Source organism: Antedon bifida, chromosome 3 (genome assembly GCF_963402885.1).
Source record: "Antedon bifida chromosome 3, ecAntBifi1.1, whole genome shotgun sequence".
In the NCBI taxonomy this organism is placed as follows: Eukaryota; Metazoa; Echinodermata; class Crinoidea; order Comatulida; family Antedonidae; genus Antedon; species Antedon bifida.
In genome coordinates, this window is record NC_136228.1 from 10,353,850 (window position 1) to 10,375,648 (window position 21,799).

General features: G+C 31.6%; 1 protein-coding gene across 1 annotated transcript in view; it reads left to right on the forward strand.

The window, feature by feature from the left end:
• Nucleotides 1-21,553, forward strand: part of LOC144837023 (ras-specific guanine nucleotide-releasing factor RalGPS2-like) — a 34,153-nt gene extending 12,600 nt beyond the window's left edge. The window contains exons 5-21 of the mRNA XM_078691999.1: nt 1,075-1,125; nt 3,863-3,946; nt 4,305-4,394; nt 5,226-5,318; nt 5,807-5,930; nt 6,470-6,552; nt 8,383-8,522; nt 9,249-9,316; nt 9,732-9,819; nt 10,500-10,526; nt 11,544-11,686; nt 12,209-12,337; nt 12,926-12,972; nt 13,472-13,564; nt 13,740-13,842; nt 14,252-14,343; nt 17,303-21,553. Coding sequence (XP_078548125.1) covers nt 1,075-1,125; nt 3,863-3,946; nt 4,305-4,394; nt 5,226-5,318; nt 5,807-5,930; nt 6,470-6,552; nt 8,383-8,522; nt 9,249-9,316; nt 9,732-9,819; nt 10,500-10,526; nt 11,544-11,686; nt 12,209-12,337; nt 12,926-12,972; nt 13,472-13,564; nt 13,740-13,842; nt 14,252-14,343; nt 17,303-17,332 — 1,485 coding nt within the window. The 3' untranslated portion in view covers nt 17,333-21,553. The remainder of the gene's footprint in view (nt 1-1,074; nt 1,126-3,862; nt 3,947-4,304; nt 4,395-5,225; nt 5,319-5,806; nt 5,931-6,469; nt 6,553-8,382; nt 8,523-9,248; nt 9,317-9,731; nt 9,820-10,499; nt 10,527-11,543; nt 11,687-12,208; nt 12,338-12,925; nt 12,973-13,471; nt 13,565-13,739; nt 13,843-14,251; nt 14,344-17,302) is intronic.
• Nucleotides 21,554-21,799: the final 246 nt, after the last annotated feature.

Here is a 21,799-nt window from a genome sequence, read left to right on the forward strand (position 1 = left end):
GCCCACCTAGACGGATGTGTTGTGGTCTCCAATGTGTTCCTAAAAGTGTGAAAGTCAAGTGGATCAGAATTTAGGATAGTTATTCTAAAACCAATATGAAAACCTCCTTTGGTGCACCCCTACAGTATTAAAATTGTGGTCTCCAATGTGTTCCTAAAAGTGTGAAAGTCAGGTGGATCAGAAGAAATTTAGATAGTTATTAATTCTAAAACCAATATGAAAACCACCTTTGGTGCACCCCGACAGTTATTAAAGGGACAACTTATTCAGAGAAGACCTTATTAATGGGATACCCTATTCAAGGAAAACCTTCTCATGAAAATAAATGAGGGGAAATTGTTTTAACACTATGGCACTACTTACTGCTAATCAGAGGACATGTTGTAGGGCCTGAAGGCCTCCCTTTTATAGAGGTTATAAATTGTTCAAAATACTGTCAAAATAATCAAAAATTAGAATCGGGCAAGTTAAGAATATTTACTACTTCTCAATATTAGGACTATTTTTAACCATTCCATGAAGCATCAATTTAAAGACAGTCATGCACTTTGCCTGCTAACAAGGCCACTGTGATTGATAGTGTTTCATATTTTTCTAATCACTAACAGTATTAGAAAAACATTGCTATGTTTTGGTTCATGATCAATCATTTTTACATCAGACTGTTGTAATCTACAGTGGATCTAAAAGCATAAGTAAAAGATGGTTGAAGATAATGATTTATATAGTTATATACAGTAGTAATACCAACCCCATGTAGTGGACACCCCAAAGGTGTCCTTAAGAGGTCATAGAGGTTATACATTAAAAGTCTCCATCTGATGAGAGTTGAAATTTCAGTTTTTTCAGTTATTTATTTTATTAGAACAAAAATGATAACATGTATTTTTTTAAATATAAATATTCTTTTAATTTCTTTAAATTTTTCTTGCTACCTTTTTACAATATGTGTGTTTTCAGCAGAATAACAATAGACATTATCTAACAGAAGTTATTCATTGTCCAAATAATATAGTTTATTGACATTGTTCAAGTAGTATTCTAGCTAAACATGTTTTTTTTTTCTATTTTTAGAGCCAAATAACATTAATGGATTACCCAGTATTTAAAAACATTACAGCTGAGGTAAGTTTTAATTTAAAATTTAAAGAATTTTTTTTTTATTAAGTTGACATTTTAGTTTGTAATATTGTATGGGATTTACGATAGGGAATAGGACAACTCTATGTTGATCTGGGCCTGAAATTAATGATGAATATAATATGAATAACAAATATCAATACACCACTGTATCATAATTTCTTCAGTATCTTGGAAAGTTTGTGATACAGCAACATATTTGTCAGAATTTTGTATGGAAAATACTATACAAACATATAGGGGTGAAAGTCTGACCTCCTTTCTGGCTTGCTGAGATCACTAGGTGAATCAGCTGCCTATGAATAGGCAGATGCTCAGCCCTACACTATCCCTTAGATTAACTGTAGATACTGTACTTTATGGGTCATAAAAGAATACAGTAACCTTTGACCTGTTCAACCATGCATTCAGTTGAACATTGACAGTTATAAAGTTTAGAATTACATATAAAACATCATAAGAGACATTATTAAACAGTGAACATTATTCAATGTTTTCCAATGATATCACATTCCTTTGTATGAAAGGGCATTCCACTTTTTAATTGGCGTCTATGCCTATAGCCTATTGTAAGTATGAACATAGAGGAAATCCCCCATGGTATGAAGTACTGTAGTAACTGGAACCATTGTATGATTTATTTTGTTCTTATTTATATGCTATTTCCAATGAATAAAGACAAATGTACATACATATTGTGTTCATACAGTGTATAATCACAGTCTTTGGATGCAGTATATTAATTGACAGAAAAAAATCTTGACATAGGATTTGAACATGAAATTAATTTAAACAAGCACCACAGCCATAAAACTGAATTCCTCTACCACCGTAAATACTGCAGCTTCAAACTCGGACATCTTAGTAACTCATTTGAAACTAAACATCTTTTGTAAATAATGTACACATGATTGAATTATAATAAGTTAAATAAAAAAAAAATTTAAACCAAAAAAATACATAGTTATCATAAAAACATTTTGCTACAATCTATATTAAAGGGGGGTTCCGGGTTTAAAATGAATAGTAAAAAATGTAAAATATATTTGTTTGTCTCTTGAACGGTAACAGTTTCAATTTATATAAGCGCCCAGTGAAGCAGAACGAAGGCTGTGAAATGAGGCCAGATTACAAGTGCAGCTACGGCGATATGACACTGTGTTACAGAATAGGAAATTCGTGAAATGGTCAATCTTCCGACGATTCGTTATCATTAACCATATCAATTACTTTTGTAAAATTATACTTATCTGATGTAATTTTAGTCGGTCTTCCCATTTATGAAGTCAATTTTCTATGAAAATTTATCAAAACAGTGAAAACTTAGATATGTTTGCACTTTACGTTTGCCGATTTTCGCACTGACTTAGGGAAAGCCTTCAAAATCAATGAAGCGTAACGTATACATTCCTGCTGAGCGAGGAGAGCGAGACGATGATACACGTGCTCTCTCCCCCCATGCTTGGCATCGTCACGTGATAAGCAGATACAGTATACAATACCAAACTGGTCGGGTCGAGTATACCCCATTTATAATCACAACATAAACGATGTACAGTATTTGATTGAAGGTCGACTCGACCTACCGGAATGGTATAGATAACATAGCTCGAATGAGAGAGTTGGAATATTTGTAAACATAAGTATTGCTAATTTTAACAAGTGTAGCCTATAGTAAAAGGCCTGGTAGTATCAATTCGCATAGGGTCTACTACACTAGCTAGCTCAATTTTTAACTGGGCCGGATCGGCCAGGTCTCCTTCCTACTACCTGGTCTACTTGCTTGATGCAGTATCTTATTTTTTGGAGAGTAAACTAGGCCTATTTTAGGCCTACTTAGACGATCGGGACACCATACGTGCGGACGGCGATCGGACCTTGTTTTGCCTTAATATTTACAGCCGATTTTGTAGAACGTTTTAGGTTTAGATTGTTTAGGAGTTTGGTTGATAGGATGGGTTTGGATCCACTGAGTTTTGTTATTTATGGGCCAATCGTTTAGTAGTAGGCTAGCTAGGCCCATGATGGGCCCCAATGTTTTAAAACGTAGGGTAGCCATCGTGGCATGGAATCCCTAGTCAGAATGGCTCTTACCCATGACAAAAAATGATTTAGGCTAGGCCTAGCCCAGTACTTGAAGCCGATAATACGATCTGAACTATTCGAGGTATAAAAATAGTATAACTGTATATAATCTATATATAATCTGTACCATGGAGTAATCTGTACTAAATTTTGTATTTCATTAAATGTCAAATAAATATATGCTACTACTGTTATTATTACACTTTAGGCCTAGCTTAGAAAATCTACAAAAAATATATTTCACAATGATCGGGTGGTCGTAGTTTGACAGGGGAGAGAGATGTAAATTAGTTGCCAAACACAACGTACATGACGTCGCGAGTTTGGAATCCACTGATGACGTGATTTTGTGAATATCTCATGAATATTAATGAGCTTCCCTAAGCTGCTGAAAAACAGACTTTCCATGAATTTACCCTAAAATGTATATGAAATTTAATTTTTTTAATGTCTCGTTATTACTTCTTCATTCTGACATGTCTATATTGTTATAATATTTTTTATTTAATAAATAAACGATACTTAAAAGCAATTTTAAACCCAGAATCCCCCTTTAAATAATTTCCTATAATGATACATTTATTATAATAGTATTAACTGGATTTTTAAATCATAGTTTTTAATTTTTTATCAACAGGAGCTTAGTAGCTGCGCATGGTCAGGCAAAGACAAGAACAATGTGTGTCCAAATATCGTAGCATTCACAAGACGATTTAACCATGTAAGTTAAGACACCAATATTAAGAGGGCACATCCCTTTAAAAGAGGAAACCTATAGGTCCATGGTGAAATGAGGGAACACCCAAATTTAAGGGGTGTCCTGAAGGTGTCCCCTTAATAGGGGTTAAATTACTTTACTTCATTTCGTTCGACTATCTCCCACTTGAATAATATTCCATTTTCTAAAATTCAATTAATTCAGTGAAGAGTAAATGCCACTTTTGTTTCTGTGTTTAATCTGTCATAGAAAAAAATGCTGCTACAAAGTTTAATGTTCTTCAGTAGAAAAACCCCAAATTTTGTCTAGATTATTCATTCAATACGTTGCTGATTTAATTGTATTTTTTCTTTTCTTGTAGGTTAGTTTCTGGGTAGTAAAAGAGATTTTAAGTGGTCAGACGATAAAGATAAGAGCAGAAATTCTAGGACATTTTATAAAAATTGCAAAGGTTTGTTTGTTTTACTGTTTGAAAAGAACCTACATAAAAACATAAATTACTAATAATTCTATTTTTGTTAATCTAATAATAAAAACTTGAGTCAATGACAAAACCTTTCATCTTTATATTAATATGATAATAAATATATTACTGTATGAACTGTAATTCATGTGAATGGTTAAAGTACAATACAACAAACCACAACCATTATAGTTCCAAGGCCCTCGTTTACCATAGTTGGTGGTAGAACAAGTCTTTTGGGTAAGGATGTAACTTGTGGTATAATGTGGCTAGTGTGCATGATAATGAACCCAGCACATCTTTTAAGCTCTGTCTACACTATCAAACTTTATGTGACAAAAATGTGATGTGCTCATATATGGACATGATGATGTCATATAACTATCATATTTTTTGCATATCACTGCCATATTTGAGTACATCACATTTTTGTGTCACATAATGTTTGACAGTGCAGCTGAAAGAGCTTCAGAAGACTAGGGGGTTATCCCGGTGTTCTGGTCAGTTTAAAACCATGTCATGTGATGTGTGACAGTTTGTAGACATCGGTTAGTGACGATTGTATTGTACATTATAAATATACATTTTATCATAAGGGACAGGATGTACTCTTGCAATGTAGTAATTCAGTTACAGTTCTTTTTTATCGTTTTACAATATTTATCTGATTAATTTTCTCTTTGTGTGGCATACCTACCTAGCATACTAATTTTTATACTGCCATTTTACTACAATCTTTTCTATTAATATTACATTGCTATGCTTATTTTTTTTATGCAAATTAATTTATTTATATCATATTCTACATTATCTTTACAGAAATTAAGTGATTTAAATAATTTTCACTCACTTTTAGCTGTAATATCAGCTCTACATAGTGCATCTGTTTATAGGTTAACTAAAACGTGGAATGTAAGTTGAAATTAAAATTGTTTACTTTTTGTAATTCATTTAGAATCTCGGATAAAGACTAAAAATCATAGGTTCAGTGTACACAGTTATAACCTGTGTGCACTTGAAAGAACCCATTTCATCATTGGGAATGAGTAGGGGGCTATCCCGGTGAACTGGTTCACAAAATAGCCCCTGTCTCAGGGAATTCCCACCTATCTGATAGAACAGTGATTGATTTACTACTGGTAATCCTTGGCCACATGTGCATAAGAGTAAGACATAACATTTTTAAACAAATTTAAAAGAAACTTTAACTCATGTGCTCATATGTGTGTGTGCCATTTTGAGTTCAGTAGCTCACTAATGTCAACCAGTTGAGTTGAGTGTCGATCTAATACCACCTTTAAGTATCTAATTATTGCTATTATCAAAGTCAACTTTTTTATATTCTTTAGGTTAGTTTAAGTTTTATATTGCATCATCTAAAATGTATCATATCTATACAGCTTTTACACAAGAAAGAACGTTCCACTTATGAGAAGCTATCAGAGTTAGTATCAGATGATGACAACCGTCAAAGGTTACGAGAACATCTTAACAATGTTCGCCTTCCATGTGTACCATATTTAGGTAAATTTAAAAAAATAAAATAAAAATAACAGACAGAATAAAACATTAAATTTTATATAAAATTGAATGTTTTATTCTGTCTGTTATTTTTATACCATTTTAATAGAATAAAGTCAATTCTCCCATTGGTCGGCCTAATATATCTGGTTTTCCCAGAATTCTGGTAATCATAATGTGTTTTTAATGGTAAACAAGAAATATTTCTTATAAAAAAAACGCTGCTCGACTTGTTGACGTAACAGTTTTAATTATTGTTCTTCAAAAATAATGATTTACTATCAATTACTATTGTCGAGCATGAACCTATAAATTAGTCGCGTTTACAAATTCTTATTTCTGTCAGCTGTAGCGCAAAATCTTCGCGTGTGGTAACTGATTCTTAATGCTTATGTCCTCTGGGAGGCACGGCGCGGAAAACCAAAAGTTTGGTTTTTTTTGCAACACGCCACACAACTAAGCTATTGTCAAGCATTTTTTTTATACTCATTCTATAAATAACAACAGTTTATGATGTAACTTAATTTGTTCTGTTTTTTTAGGAATGTATTTACAAGACCTTATTTATATAGATGTTGCACATCCAAGTACTGGGGGATTGGATAGTGAGAATAGGAGTATAAAGGTAAGCACATAATTATACATATTACCCTATATCTTTATTATAATACTCATATGTATTGCCTTGCCATTTTTTGTTTATTCAATATTTCACCTAGAGGCTTCTCACAAGCCACATCCTTAGTCTGGAGGAGCCTTGCCATTTGATTGGTTGACTCTGTATCATGTTACCAAACATGTTGTTGAATTGGGGGAATATTTTGATTTGTTGTATAGATTGTTCCATTCAACTTATCAAAATATTCTTCCTATTCAATTCATAACAATTATTTGTATAATGTAATACAGTATAGTAGCATCGCAATCAGATGTTTAAACAAATGGCAAATCAGAAAATGTAAGCATTTTTCTATTATGATGATCTCTTCTCAATGCACCTATTTTTAAAGCTGTTTTTAAGACATAAATTAATAATAGTTTACCTAATAATTCTCACTATTAATAATATTGTTTCGCAGTGAATGCAATAATACATTTATTGCATGTGGAAGATCAATTTAGATTCTTTTTGAAATATGTAAATGATTCGTGTTTGCTACTTCTTGTGATATGAAGTAGATAGGATTAGATTGCACACTTCAGGCATAGTAAGTTATCAGTGTAATGAGGATGACATACAAATTACAAAACGCTTGCGTGTTTTGTTTCTATTATCATGATATCTTTCAATACTGTACACACTTTATTTTATATTGTATCTTCAATATATATCACTTAGTGTTATCCAAAACTTCTGCAATTTCTTTCTGGCGGTTTTACTTATATACTTTTACTTATATATTATAACTTTAATACTCATTTTGCTTTAGCTTTTCGCTTATTTTATTGGTATCTCCACTGAGATCCAGCCATTGATACCCACAGCATTATCATTTTTCAGTAATTTGCCTTTTGATTCAATATCTATATTTCTAATATCCGAATATCATATTTCTGATAATAATATCTATTTCTAGATATTTTGTATTGTAGATACCTTAATATCTTGATATAATATCTTGTAATTGGAGAAATAGGTTATTACATTAAATTTTATCAGTTTATAAATGTTAGTAAATATTATGTCAGTTTAATTTATATCCAGGCAATAAAAATACATTCATATTTATAATTGATATGGAACTTTAACTAGAAAAAAGTTCCTTGTGTTTATTACTGCCTCCGTTTCAGAGTAATTTTATCTAGAAAAACAACATATTTTATATGTAGAGAAAAAACATGAATTAAGAAATAATAATTGAATCAATTAGTTATTATTATTAATTAAAATTATTATTATTATTCATTCATTCAATCTTTTTATTTCGGAATCTCTGGTCCATAGAAAGTAAAATTCCATATAATTATTATTACTACAAGACGACGCACACTCATCTCAGGATGGCATTCCACCTGGAGAGTATCTTGACTTATATAAGACGTTGTCTATAATCAACATAAACCCAATGAATTGGATTACATGTTTGTCAAGCTTTTGTTTTTAATGAGAATAATAAGAAAATGTAACAGAATGTAATAATTTTAGTTGGGAAGGCTCTATTTGTATTCATAGAGTGTGTATATTTTATATTGTTTAAACCCTATTAAGGGGAGATCTTTTTCAAACAAAATGTTCCCATAATAAGGGTCTCCCTGAACAGGTGTTAGCAGTAGTGTTAAAACATATCTTTCAGCTCCCTGCTTCCAAAGAAACTGCCCCTTATTAGGAGTGTTCCAATTTAATGTTAATTACTGAAACTAGAACGTATGAAACATGTTTTTGTACCTTTTTCTGGTCTTATCATGTATCAAAGTAAATCAATAATTGAATAAATTAATTTACTTGTTTTTAAAGATGAATAATGTGTTGCGGACGATAGCAGAATATCAACAATCACAATATGATATTGAATCTCTACCACATGTACAAAATTATCTCAAATCTGTAAGGTATATAGAGGAACTACAAAAATTTGTTGAAGAAGACAACTATAAGTAAGTATTACCATAATTCATTTTATTTCTATATTGTTTACAATTTTTTTAAAATAACATTGAAAACCCATCCACATGTTATGTAAAAAGAAAGTGAAGGAAGGGCTAGTGTTGTTTAGTGTATATAAAGCTATTTCTACACTATCAAACTTTACGTGACAAAAAAATGTGATGTTCCCATATATCGACACGATGATGTCATATCAAACCAAATTTGGGCATGTCACTACCATATGTTTTGTCAAACTTGTTTGATAGTGTAGACAGAACTTTAGAATGGTAGCATCAATTAATGTTGATAAAATATAGTACATTAGGAAAAAAATAAACCACCCTCCCTCCCCTAAAATGTCTTCAGATGTTGATGCTTAAGCGCTTTTTTTTTGGCCTAATGTAAAAAAAAAATGGAAGAAATAACCTGTTCTGCGAATGTGTAGAATATTAATTAAGCCTCTTCTAAACTGTATGTATGAAACTGGTAAATTTTCAATAAAAAAAAAACAGCAAACAATTTACATTTTTGATGGAAGCCTAATGAAACTGAACAGAATTGAAAAAGTTTTTTTTATTAAATTCATGTAAAGGACTTACAGACGACAAAATTAATTATGTTAATTAATATTTGATATTAATTTTTGTATTCTCAATTATGCTTGATTAATTTTGAGATAAGGAAAATCATGTTTAGATTAAATTAAGTTTGTTATTTTTTTTGTATATAAATAGATTATCTTTGCAACTAGAACCTACTGTTCCATTGATAGTGAAGTCTAAAGAAGACTTGGATATTACAGGTAAGTTTTTTCTGTTTTTCTGATATTTCAATATATTAAATTGAATCACAGTAATAAATTGTTTAATTAGCTTGCTTTCTTTAACTTAAAATTTCCTAGATTGGACTTCACTCTTCATTTCAATCATACATACATACAGTATAACATACATTTGTTGTAAAGCTCTGTAGTCTCTGTCTACACTATCAAACTAGTTTGACAAAAAACGTGTGATGTGCCCAAATATGGTAGTGATATGCATGCTCAAATATGGTAGTGATACGACATCATCATGTCCATATATGTGCACATCACATTTTTGTCACATAAAGGTTTATAGTGTAGACAGAGCTTTAGGGACATTTCAATTTATGATGACTTAAGACTTTGTTATTAATTTATTATATTAATAATATAGATTATGATTATATTTTAGAGAAAGTATCGACCAAGCCTCCTGGCACACCGACAACAACATCTAAATTTGTTCCTGGTCATCGGAAGTCACGCAGCTTAGGCGCCTAGTAAGTACTTTTTATTGGGACGCATACAATGCATGTACTTGTGCATTATCAATACAACCTTGTGCACTAGTGTCACATAAAATCGTCAAATATGTTTGAAAATTAAATTGTGTGTTTTTTGGTGTTGGGAATGAAGTTTCTTGCAAAATCATAAACAATACATTTGTGTTTGTTTGAAGTGAAATCAGTTTCTATTTTTAAACCCTTACAGTATCACTTCCTATTGGGAAGAATTTTTTTACTACCCTTCCTGAAATCTCTTCTTTACCCATTTCCTACTGTGTAGTACTGTACCTTATTTTACTTCTGTTTACCCATCCCATTTTATTTGTTCCTCTCTTCATTTCATCAATACCGTAAGTCATAATTGTGCTTATGTTTTTGAAAGGTATGTAGAAACCGCATGGTTTGTTCATTATATTTAAATCATGTATTTGTGCTTTAAGCTCTGTCTACACTATCAAATTAGTTTGACAAAAAAAGTGTGATATGCCCAAATATGGTAGTGATGTATCCAAATCTGTTAGTTAATGACATCATCGTGTCTAAATGGGTACATCACATTTTTTGTCACATAAAGTTTGATAGTGTAAACAGAGTTTTAGCTTCACTTGTGAATTCTTTGTTTGTTGCATGCTCACGGTTTTGCTTGCTCATTTGTCATTTGAATTGTGTTTCAGTTTCCTTTCTACAAGTAATGATGTAAGGTGAGACTTCTATTAATTCTATTCTGTATATCTTTACTAATTGTACATTTATAATGTGAATGAATTTTGTATATCGTACTGAATGTTTTGGAATTTTTGCATATTATATATTTTTGCACATTTGAGACTTAAGCTTTGTCTACGCTATCACACTAATTTGGCAAAAAAAGAGTGATATATACCCAAATTTGGTAGTGATATACCCAAATATGGTAGTGATATGACCATATATGGGTACATCACATTTTTTTGTCACATAAAGTTTGATAGTGTAGACAGACCTTAAATTAATTTTTGGGGATTGCTTTTTGACAGTGTGACCTATTTTGATATATGATATTGATAGGCTGATGACGAATTCTGTAATTTTGAATAGTGATTTATCTAAAAATAACATTTGCTCTATTATGATGTATACTTCAATTATATAGTTGGGTTTGTTGCTTGGCTCTGAAGAGGTTAAATTCATATATAGGTTATAAATTATCTATTAAAGTTATTCTCCCATGTCTGGATAATAAAAGGTGTATAGTATATTCATTTTCAAGCATTTCAATAATTTTAGTGAAAGAAAATCTTGTTAAAATGACATTTATATCAGTCATTTTATATAGAAACTTTGATTGGGTTTAATCAGGTATTGTTTAACAAACATATAGGAAGTAAAAAATGTACTCATATTCAACAACATACGCAAAGAATTATTATAAATATAACACACTTTAAGGGAATTAAAAGTGAAAATAAACCAAAGAGTACAACAGTAAAAACTCATACAATAAGATTTGAACAAATAAACTTTAACAGAATCAGAACACTATCCTCTTTTTAAATAGTTCTTTATTGTGCACCTGTGTGTTGTATGTACACCGGACCAGCTGTAAAAGACGAGGATAACAGCAATATGGCACAGAGGAACCAATCCGATTCCCTTATCATTATGTCATATCGCTCACGCAAATTGATACAATGCATTGAAATTGACACCTGTTAAAATTATTAATGTTATTTTTATAGTATTCCACCTGGAGGATTTGGTCAACTTGGGAATGGATCACGGCATCTATTAGATGACAGTATCCTAGAGGATAATCCACAATCTAAGCCTTCTGTGTCAACATGTAGTTCCGTTGAAGGATCTATGAATGGCATGTCAATAGGTTGGTATAAAGTAAAAAGTGCCTGTCTAATTCAAAACTTGTGCTAATGTTAAGTCACAGAACTACTAAAATTGAAACCGAAATTGTGTTTTAAAAAACTGGTTTTGACAATCAACATCGGAATCGGAAACACAGTCTGAGTTACATAGCTTCATTTAGGAAGAGTATTGTCTAATACCCTTTTCACATCTGCATAAATTGTTAAAGGTTGTAACCAGGTTTTATCTCCCGATTTATTACACGCTTTCATACACACATACGCGAACCCTGAGAAATCTCGGGAGAAAGTATTGTCATTGCATAGTTGGGGGCGCTATTTAGTTATTAGTGTACTGTGATGGTCAGTTAAATTTCAGGGCAACACACATGCGCAGTATAAACTTGGGATATCTCGGAAGAAAAGAACAGGCCTCTTGAAATCTTGGGAGATTTTCCAGAAAATTGTCTTCACACTATCCAAACCTGGTTACAAATTGTTACAATTTTTTGCCGATGTGAAAAATTGTCTCTTGTTTTATTTAGGTGGAAGTAGTGAAGATTCTGAAATAAGTGATGATCAAGAGGTTTGGGTAAATGACGGCATATCAGAAAGTCTTGAAGACTTGGTACAAGATATTCCTGAGGTTCCAAACTCATCATTCACTGTCCAGGGTAAGTAGTCTTGATGGTGTCTTTTAAATCATTATTGTTATACAGTAGAATCCTAGTACACCTTCATTACCCAACTAAAGCTATGTCTACACATCAAACATTATGTGACAAAAAATGTGATATATATATGGACATGATGTCATATCACTACCACATTTGGGCACATCACACTTTTTTTTGTCAAACTGTGTTGATAGTGTAGACAGAGCTTTAGTGTCCTCTAATAGGATTATACTCTGGATAGGGGTTGGCCATTGTGTTAAAAACTTACATATTGCTCTTTGTCATGGGAGGTATCCTATTGGGTTCTACTGTATTTGACATTTACAAGCAAATGTGGTTCCCAGAAATGTTGCATTGTGCAGGATGGAGCATATGTATAAACATATATACTATATATAGAAAACACTTCAAAACACTTTGGAATGAATGTAAAAATTTAATAAATTGCATGTCAATTTGATTAAAGTTTGATTGCATATATATGGATCTGCCAAGGATTATACTTTGCAAAAACAAAACATGATAATATTTATTTATATAAAACTATAAAGTAAACTCTCTATTTAAAATCCTGTATTATTGTAGGTCCTCTTAAAAAGAAATCTGTTATGAAGAATGGTCGAAAGGTTTCTGTAAGTAAAATTATTTTGAAAATAATATTTCCAAAGCTCTGTCTACACTATCAAATTTTATGTGATAAAAAGAGCTTAAATTTATTATTTGCTTCATTTCCTGTTTATTGAAAACTAATTTTTGATCAACTATAAAATATTTTAAGTCATGTAAGATATTATTTTGTATGTGCATGGCTTTGAAGTAGGCCGGCTAGATAATGCCTTGTCTAGACTATCAAACTAGTTTGACAAAAAAGTGTAATGTGCCCAAATATAGTAGTGATATGACATCATTGTTCCATATATGGGCACATCACATTTTTTTGTCACATAAAGTTTGATAGTGTAGATGTAGTTCTACATTCACAAAATATTTACGTCCAATACTGCATATGGCTGTTAATTCGTCAGGCTTGACACTGAATAAGTCCAGCAACCGATGAGCATTTTATTAAAATGTTATTTTAATGTTGTATATTATAAATAGTGACAAATTGTATGAATATTTTCTTTAAAGGTATCATCTTGGACTAGGTTCTGGGTTGGTCTGTGGGGTACAAATCTGATATTTTATGCTGCGAAAACGTTTTCTGGTCCCGAGAGAACAAATGTAAGTTTCTCACAGTGGTAAAGAATACATTTAATTATTTATTTCGGTATATATATAAAAAAAATACAAACAGCAGCACTTTTTTAAAGGCTGAAAATGCAAACTTAGTTAACTTGCCATATAAATTAAACTAGTTCAAATTAATTGTAATGACTAATTTGTTTGTCATACTTAGTTCCGTTCCAAGCCCAGTAAGATGACGTCAATAGTTGATTGGATGGTGATTGTACCAGAATCCAAAGGCCATAATGTATTTTTATTGGCTGATTCAATAACAGGTAATAATAGTGACTTAAATCATTGCAAATTTTTAACAATAAAAGTTGAAAATACTGAAACCAAAATTGAAAATGCAGTATATTGGTTGTTTTATACTAATTGATTTTGAAAAAAAAAATGTCCTTGAATATAGTAGTCTTGAATAGAAATCAAAAGGCAAATTACTGAAAAAATGACAATGTAGTGGCTTGATCTCAATGGAGATACAAAACAAAATAAGCAAAAAACTAAATATAAATGATAAATAGGCGTATCTTGAAAGACGCTAATCTGAAAAAACAAGGATATTTTGAGAAGAAACAGAAAGAAAGGAGCCGTGACAAGAGTTTTAAAAATGCAATTTCAAGAAAACCAGAATGAACAGTCAAATAGTCCAAATTAACCTTAATTTTGTACCCCTTTCTGTAGGAAATTCTTACAAATTTAAGGCCACAAGCTACTCAAATACTTGCCAGTGGGTCAGAAAGTTAGCAGATGCAACAAAGAAGAGTAGGCAACAGGTAAGACATATAGTAGTGCATGATAATGTATTGTGTAGAGACATTAGACATAGCCACAACACACAAAGAGGGCATAGGTCAAATTCCTAGCCACATGATCACAAAACCATGTGATGTCGACATATGGTTATCAATATACACCACGCACAAAGCATAGCCATATGTTAAAGAAACCTGGTGCGCAAATGGCACAAAATATAGTAAAATACACATAGCATTTGGTCATATCCACAGTGCATTTAAAGATGTATTGTACGCCGCCGCCCCCCCCCCCCCCCCCAAAACATGAAAAATGAAAATTAATTAAATCAGTCATTGAATGGGTTATTTTGTAGTTTACCAAAAAGTTAATCATTATAAAATGGCAAAATAAATGGTTAAATTCAACCACATTTCATTGGCTGGCAGCCAATTTCACTATTTTTTGCTTTGCTTTTTCAAGTAAAATTTTTTTTCCCGATCCAGTTTTTGGATAAGTGGATAACTATTATGTGACATTAAAATGGCATATTCAACAGCAAAAAAAAAAAATTAATTAATTATTTTTCAGAGGGACAATACATCTTTAATACACAGACATTGCTATATATTTTAGATTCTGTAGGTCACATACTATACAGAAATTCCTACTACTTTATACCTATTTTGATGCTCATATATATAGCTCACTTGGCATGTACACTGTTATGTTATTTTTACACTAGTCTTATCTGTGGCCAGATAGTGGCTTATCAGTTCAACATATCCATATCATGTTATTACCCATATTTCCCATTTGCCTTCATTATTAGTAATCATTACTTTACTTTATTTCTGTTTGCTTATAGTTTTCTTAACATAAAAATCCACAAAAAATGTTATTTTATTATTCCCTTGCCTTTCAAGCTAGCTCGCCAATGTCGAAATGGTTCCGCCACATTTTACTGCTCCATATTGCCAACATTTGTAAATATTGCTTTCCTCATCTACGATACTAATCTTTGCAAAAGTAGTCACTAGCACCAAAGAACTTATAACACAAGAATCTCCTGTTCTTCAATTTGCATTCAAAACACAGTATCGGAAGTACAGGGTTAAAAGGTCAAACTGGGCGACGCCATTTCACAGCATGGAGAAGCGCCCCCTCCAAACTAGGAAGTCAATTACTCTACCCCCATAGAGTATTAGCAGATCCCCTCTATGGTTTTGACTTTTCTAATTTGATGCGGGCGCCCTACTCCTCAGTCAATTACTCGACCCCCGCTAGAGTATTAGCAGATCCCCTCTATGATTTTGACTTTCTAATTTGATGCGGGCGCCCTACTCCATGGCTCACAATGGCGCCACCCATAGCTCTATTCTATCCCACAATGCCTTTCGAAATTGTTACGCGCTTCGGACGAACAGGAGATTCTTGTGTTATAAGTTCTTTGCTAGCACTAACAACTAACTGTCCATTTTGCTTTATCCAGCTTACATTTGTTGTAGCATCGCCACCTGTAGGGGCGTCTCTGTAAAGTTCACCTTTCTTGTGCACTCAAACACACACACACACTTGTGTAAGTCATACAAAGTGACTTAAGCTTGTGCATGCTAGCCTGTGTCTGCTGCATGCTTTTTAGCATGTGGGAAGTAGTTAGTGTTGTAAGGGTGTGTGGCGCAGTGTGTTGGACTTTGACTACGGATCATGAGATCGCGGTTCGAATCCAACTCTGCCGCATTGCTTGTATTCTTAGGCAAGATACTTTTCTTACGTTTGCCTCTCTCCACCCAGGTGTATAAATGGGTACCCGGTTAGATCAAGACACAACTTTGCGCTGATTACTAGCTGCATTATGGAAGTATGTGTTTGATGCAAAAAATGACTGGGGTAATAATGTTCAGCGCTTAGAGGTTTCACAACATTAGGCGCTATATAAATCCAGGATATTATTATTATTATGTTTTTGAAACAGTTATACCCGATTCACACATACAATCGAGGGATGGAGAATATCTTAACATTTTGGTTATGATAAAGCCACCTTCTGTAGTTTTTTTTTTTTTTAAATTGTTCAAAATGTTTGTTCACCCAGGTTAGAGGGTGGCATTGCATTATTACTGCCTGTCATACAACTATTACGAATCTTGTGCACAATAACAATATAAGAATTTGAATACTGTATGCTTATTGTATGCAATTTAATTATGGTAACTCTGCATAAAGCTCTGTCTACACTATCAAACTTTATGTGACAAAAAATGTGTTATGCCCATATAATGAGATGATGATGTCATATCACTACCATATTTAAGCATATCACTACCGTATTTGAGCACATTTTTTTTGTCCAACTAGTTTGATAGAGTAGACAGAGCTGTATGCTTCTTGAGGTTGCATTGAACTATAAAATGTCTGGGTTCCCTATATCGAGTACTGTATGTGTAAGTTGTTATTTTTCAAATGAGCTTAAATTGTAATATACATATATATATAAAGTTAGGCTGAAATTCCTAATGATAACTTCACAGAAATACAGATTTTATAAATATAAATAAGTATATAAAAAAGTTGGCCCGGATTCTATGCCTATTGATTCTCTCATTATAGTATTCATTATTGTATTGCCATTTACATACAGGATGTTACAATTATGATGAATACAATTATACAGTCAATGTCTGTCAATAGTCACTATTAATCTGTAGTCAGTTACTCAAATTGAAATCAGGTCGCAATTTAAACCTAGCTGTAGTAATCTACATTCCTTGATTTACTTTGTATAGTAATTGGTTAAATATTTAATTTAATATACTTTACTCTGACGTGATTTGTACTTTATACTAAGTACATTTGAGAACACTTGCGAAAAAAAATTAATTATGTAATTTTTGGGTGGGACTCAAACGCAAAGCTACTCCACAGAATACAATTACAATCCTTTGTATAGTACTTTTAAGTACAAACAAATTTAAGTATTTAAAAATATTTTGTTTTCAGGTACCGACAAATTTGATGTCGTTTGAGTAAAATACTACCTCGAGAAGAAGAGCAAGAAGAGATGGACAGAAGACCAAAAAGTATTACAATCTTTTTAATAACTAGTGTGAATACAGGCCTATTTATTTGGATGTGGACATTTGAATACCAGATGCAATCATTTCAGATCATTTAAATACCAGATGCAATCATTTGAATACCAGTTGCAATCAATCGACTACATAATAAAGTAAATTTAGCCAGATGTGGTTGGTTACCTAGAAGATGTGAGCAATGATAACACACCAAATTTGGAAATGTGATTATTTGAATACCAGGAGTTTTATTTCCATCAGCTGTAAGGGATTAAATACCACATTTTAGTCAAGGTGCAGTCATCTAAAATTATTTGCATACAGCTGTCATCATTTGATTATCAAATGGGAACATTTAAATACCAGGTGCTTTATTTACAAACATTGGTGTTTCCAGGTGTTAACAAATTGCAACAGGACTACATGTATACTCATTTAAAGTGAGATGTGCAGAAGCAGGTGCTCTGTTTTGAATGCCAGGAGTTCAAATGTTAATACCAGGTGTTTACATTTTAATGCCAGGTGTTTTGATTACCAAAAAGTGATATGGAATGTAACATGTGTGCTGTTCCTTTTTAAATTACAAGAGTGCAATTTATATAACAAACAATATAAGTTGGGGTTCAACAATGTAGAACCAAAACTTCTAAAAGATAAAACTATGGGGTACATGGTGAGAAACATGTACTTAATGAGAACTTACTGTTCCGTCTTGGGCCTTGATCCTATGTATAAAACCATTTATCCCTCTGTAGGTAATTATGTACAGTATAATGTTAAAAGCGCATGTTAAAATTGAGATACCAAACTATTTGTACTGAAAATGCATGAGTTTAGGATAGTGTGCATACAGACTGGGAAATATGCGTAATGATGCAATACCTTGATAGTTATTTCCAAAATATAACCGTTTTCTTTTTCTTGCCTAAATTAAAATTCTGATATTTGATTGCATATTAATTCCTTTTTACACACAACTTGTTACAAGGTGTAACCAATGTAAATGCAAACATATGCATTGCAATGTTTGTGTCTTGAATGTGAAAAGGTAGTTAAATTGTGTTTAATTTCTATAATTTAGAAATCAGATAGATATGGAGTAAGGACATAAGTATATGATATATGCTGTTTTCAACAAATTGATTGACAGATTAATTTATACAGTACCTGTATGTATACAAAAAATGACTCAATGCTTAGAAAAAGAAATGTGTATAAAAATCACCAATTTAGTAAACACTTTCATTGAAAAAATGGCTACCGTAGTTTCAGAACACCCTTATTTAGGACACTTTTTGAGTTTTTATCGTTCAAGATTTGTGTTCTGATGTGTTAAATGATGACTGCCATCTATAGTTTTACGGCATCAGACAAGAAACATTTTTTTGTGATATTACCAACATCCATTTAAGCACTTTTTAAAGCAATCATTTAAAAAAATCTCAAATTAAGCCCCAAACCAAGCGCTACTTTAGAAAGTCGCGGCTACTACTAACAAAGTAAATATTACCCCTGCAGCCTATACTCATTATTTTTCACTCAAGTAGGAATGAACTTTTTGATCATCACCTCTAGGGCAGTTGGTCTAACGTTGAACTCAAGGCCTATTTAAATCTCAATACAGCTTTAAAATAACTTATTGCTACTGTAAATTCTGTTTATTATTAGGTTAATGAATCTATCATATTAGAATATAAACCTAATTTCCTCTTGTCTTGTATTTATTAACATATTTATTAGATATCCTGTTTGCAAAGGTAATATCTATTACTATATTATTAGCCTTAAATATATTAAATTTTAGAAGTAAATGCATCAAACTAATCCAATAATTCATTTTACATGCTAAAAGATTAGGTTGACCATTTCCCGAAATATATTTGCATACTGATTTGCATATTTCCAATGTTGAATGATAGATTTGAAAATCTGTACTGCAGGTGAAAGAGTTAATTTGAGGTGAATCATAATGTTGAAGTCGTATTTTGCATGAATAAAGATGTGTTCCTATATTCTGCATTTGACTCATATACAAACAAATATTCAATGAAATTTAAGTAAACTATTAAAAGCCAATACAGTAGAACTCTTCCTTTGTGACATCACTATTTTGATACACCTATTAAGGGGACACTTGCGTGTGAAAGTAATGAGGGGAAATATACGTTTTAACGCATCCAACCTCTATTCAAGGGACACTCCTCCAATGAAGCTGCCACTTTGTTGAGTCCTGAAAGTGTCCATAAATAGGTGTTCCTTTGTATACCTTTATTCAAAGTAAATTGTATCTTAGTTTGTTAGTGAAAAATTTAACAATCTTTTGACTTGTTTGTATAATTATTATTATAAATCAACACTTCAAACTTTTAGTTTCAAGGGGAAAACTCCTCAAATAATTTGTATTTGTTACTAATTGATAACATGTTAGAAATGAAATGATTCTCTTTTCTGTTGAAACCAGAGAAAATTGACAAATTACTCTGATGTAAATTGTACTTTGATACATTAGTACATCGAACAAACTTTGCAGCAAACTTATCTTTATATTCAGCCAATTGTCAGAGAGAGTAATAAAAATGAGAAATGGTACAGGATTAGGTACAAGGTTGAATATTTTACCAACTTTTTATATTTGTGTAATTTGTACATTTCATCATTTAATATTTTAATTTATTGTTTGTAGTTTGCTTTGTATAATATCGTAAAACAATTATTATCACGATTTTTGTTTTATAACCTCCAAAATAACACAATTTATATATTATTTTTCTTTAATAGTATGTAAAATAACTTTTATAAATAGCATTTTGTTAAATTTATTTATTTGTTTTGGTTAATTATTTATGTGCACTCTATTCTGTATTTACTTTTACTGTTTTATATTTATTTATTTTTAATGTACAGTAAACACAATACCACTTTATTTATTATTTATGCTACCTTATGCATATTTCGATCAAATGTTTATCTGCGTGTGTGTGTTATTTTACAATGCATTGCAATGTTATACTGTTGGGGGGAATCCCCTCAATTTAATGTCTTCCTCATCATCCCACTTGGATGAAATGTAACAGCGTAGGCCCAATGCAAGTTAGTTGACCAATCACAAGCAGAAGTTTGAATGATCCATCGTGTCAGGATTGGTCAAATTATGGTCTTTGTATTGCATCCAAGTGGGAACCAAACATTATGGTTTGTTAGAGACCTATATGCACCATTTTGAAAGTGTAAAAGAACATTTGTGATATGTATACTTTAACATGTACGTATAGTGCCATTTTTTATGGGACCCCATGATAAATTGTATGATTTCAATAAAAAAGAATGTGAAATAAATCGATTTATATTGTCAATGTCAAATAATAGTTATTTACAACAAAAAAATATTAAGATAAAATAGCCGACCAGAAGACTAATGGTTTCTGGTTAAATGTTTATTTTTGTCTTTTTTAAGCGAAATTGTTGTTTTTTTTCGCTGAATATTCAAAGTTTTATTTGTTAGTAAACATTACATCTTTAAAGAGCTTAACACATTTTTTAATGCAATGCCAAAATTAAACTTTCATAGTATAGGCCTATGGTTTTTATGGTCCTAAAAATCTTGTGATGTCTGGATATATTAAAAATAAAACGTTGGTCATGTGACCAATATATTCTATGAATACAAGTGTTCATTACAATGTCTTGGAAACAACATTATTTTAATAATACAGTAGAATCTCTCCTTTGAGACTATGTTGGGTTCCAAAGGTACAGAATTCTCATAACAGAGGTTCCACTGTAATGTTATGAAAATTCCTATTGCCATGTGTATGTTTAAAATACTATTATTTTTGTATGTGTGTATTATGCTATTTTTATATTGTATATTTTCTGTTGTCCACCATGCAAATCTTAACTCAAGAGCGTGGGTTAGAATCTTTTTTCTTTTGTTTAAATATCTGATTTAAACAAAATAATCACATATTCTTATATTTATGTCTTAAAATATTAATTTTATTCAGTATTATACTGTATATATTAATTAAAACTTTAGAAGCCTCTAGTTTCAGCTTTGCGCATGTTTAATTAATACTAAAATATGGTGCATACACATGTACTTTTCTATTTATATTCAGGGCTGTTGAGGTTAAATTATGGCACTGAAGTATGAAATAAAAACGATAATTGTAAAATGCTTTTTTAGTTTCTTATGTCTTTTGTGTTTTTATGTTATTATTAAATGTTTTGGTAATGTTTTGGTAATGTTTTGAGTGGTTAAAGGCAGATGCATCACAAACTAGTAGTGTAGCTTGGTGGTTAACATGCTTTCCTTCCAATCCCAAGTTCAATCCTGACCTAGTGCAGGGTTGTAACTCCCTACTCCCTAAGCCTCAAATGAGACTTAGTTTATAAGCATGATAAATTATAAAATAGTCCTGTA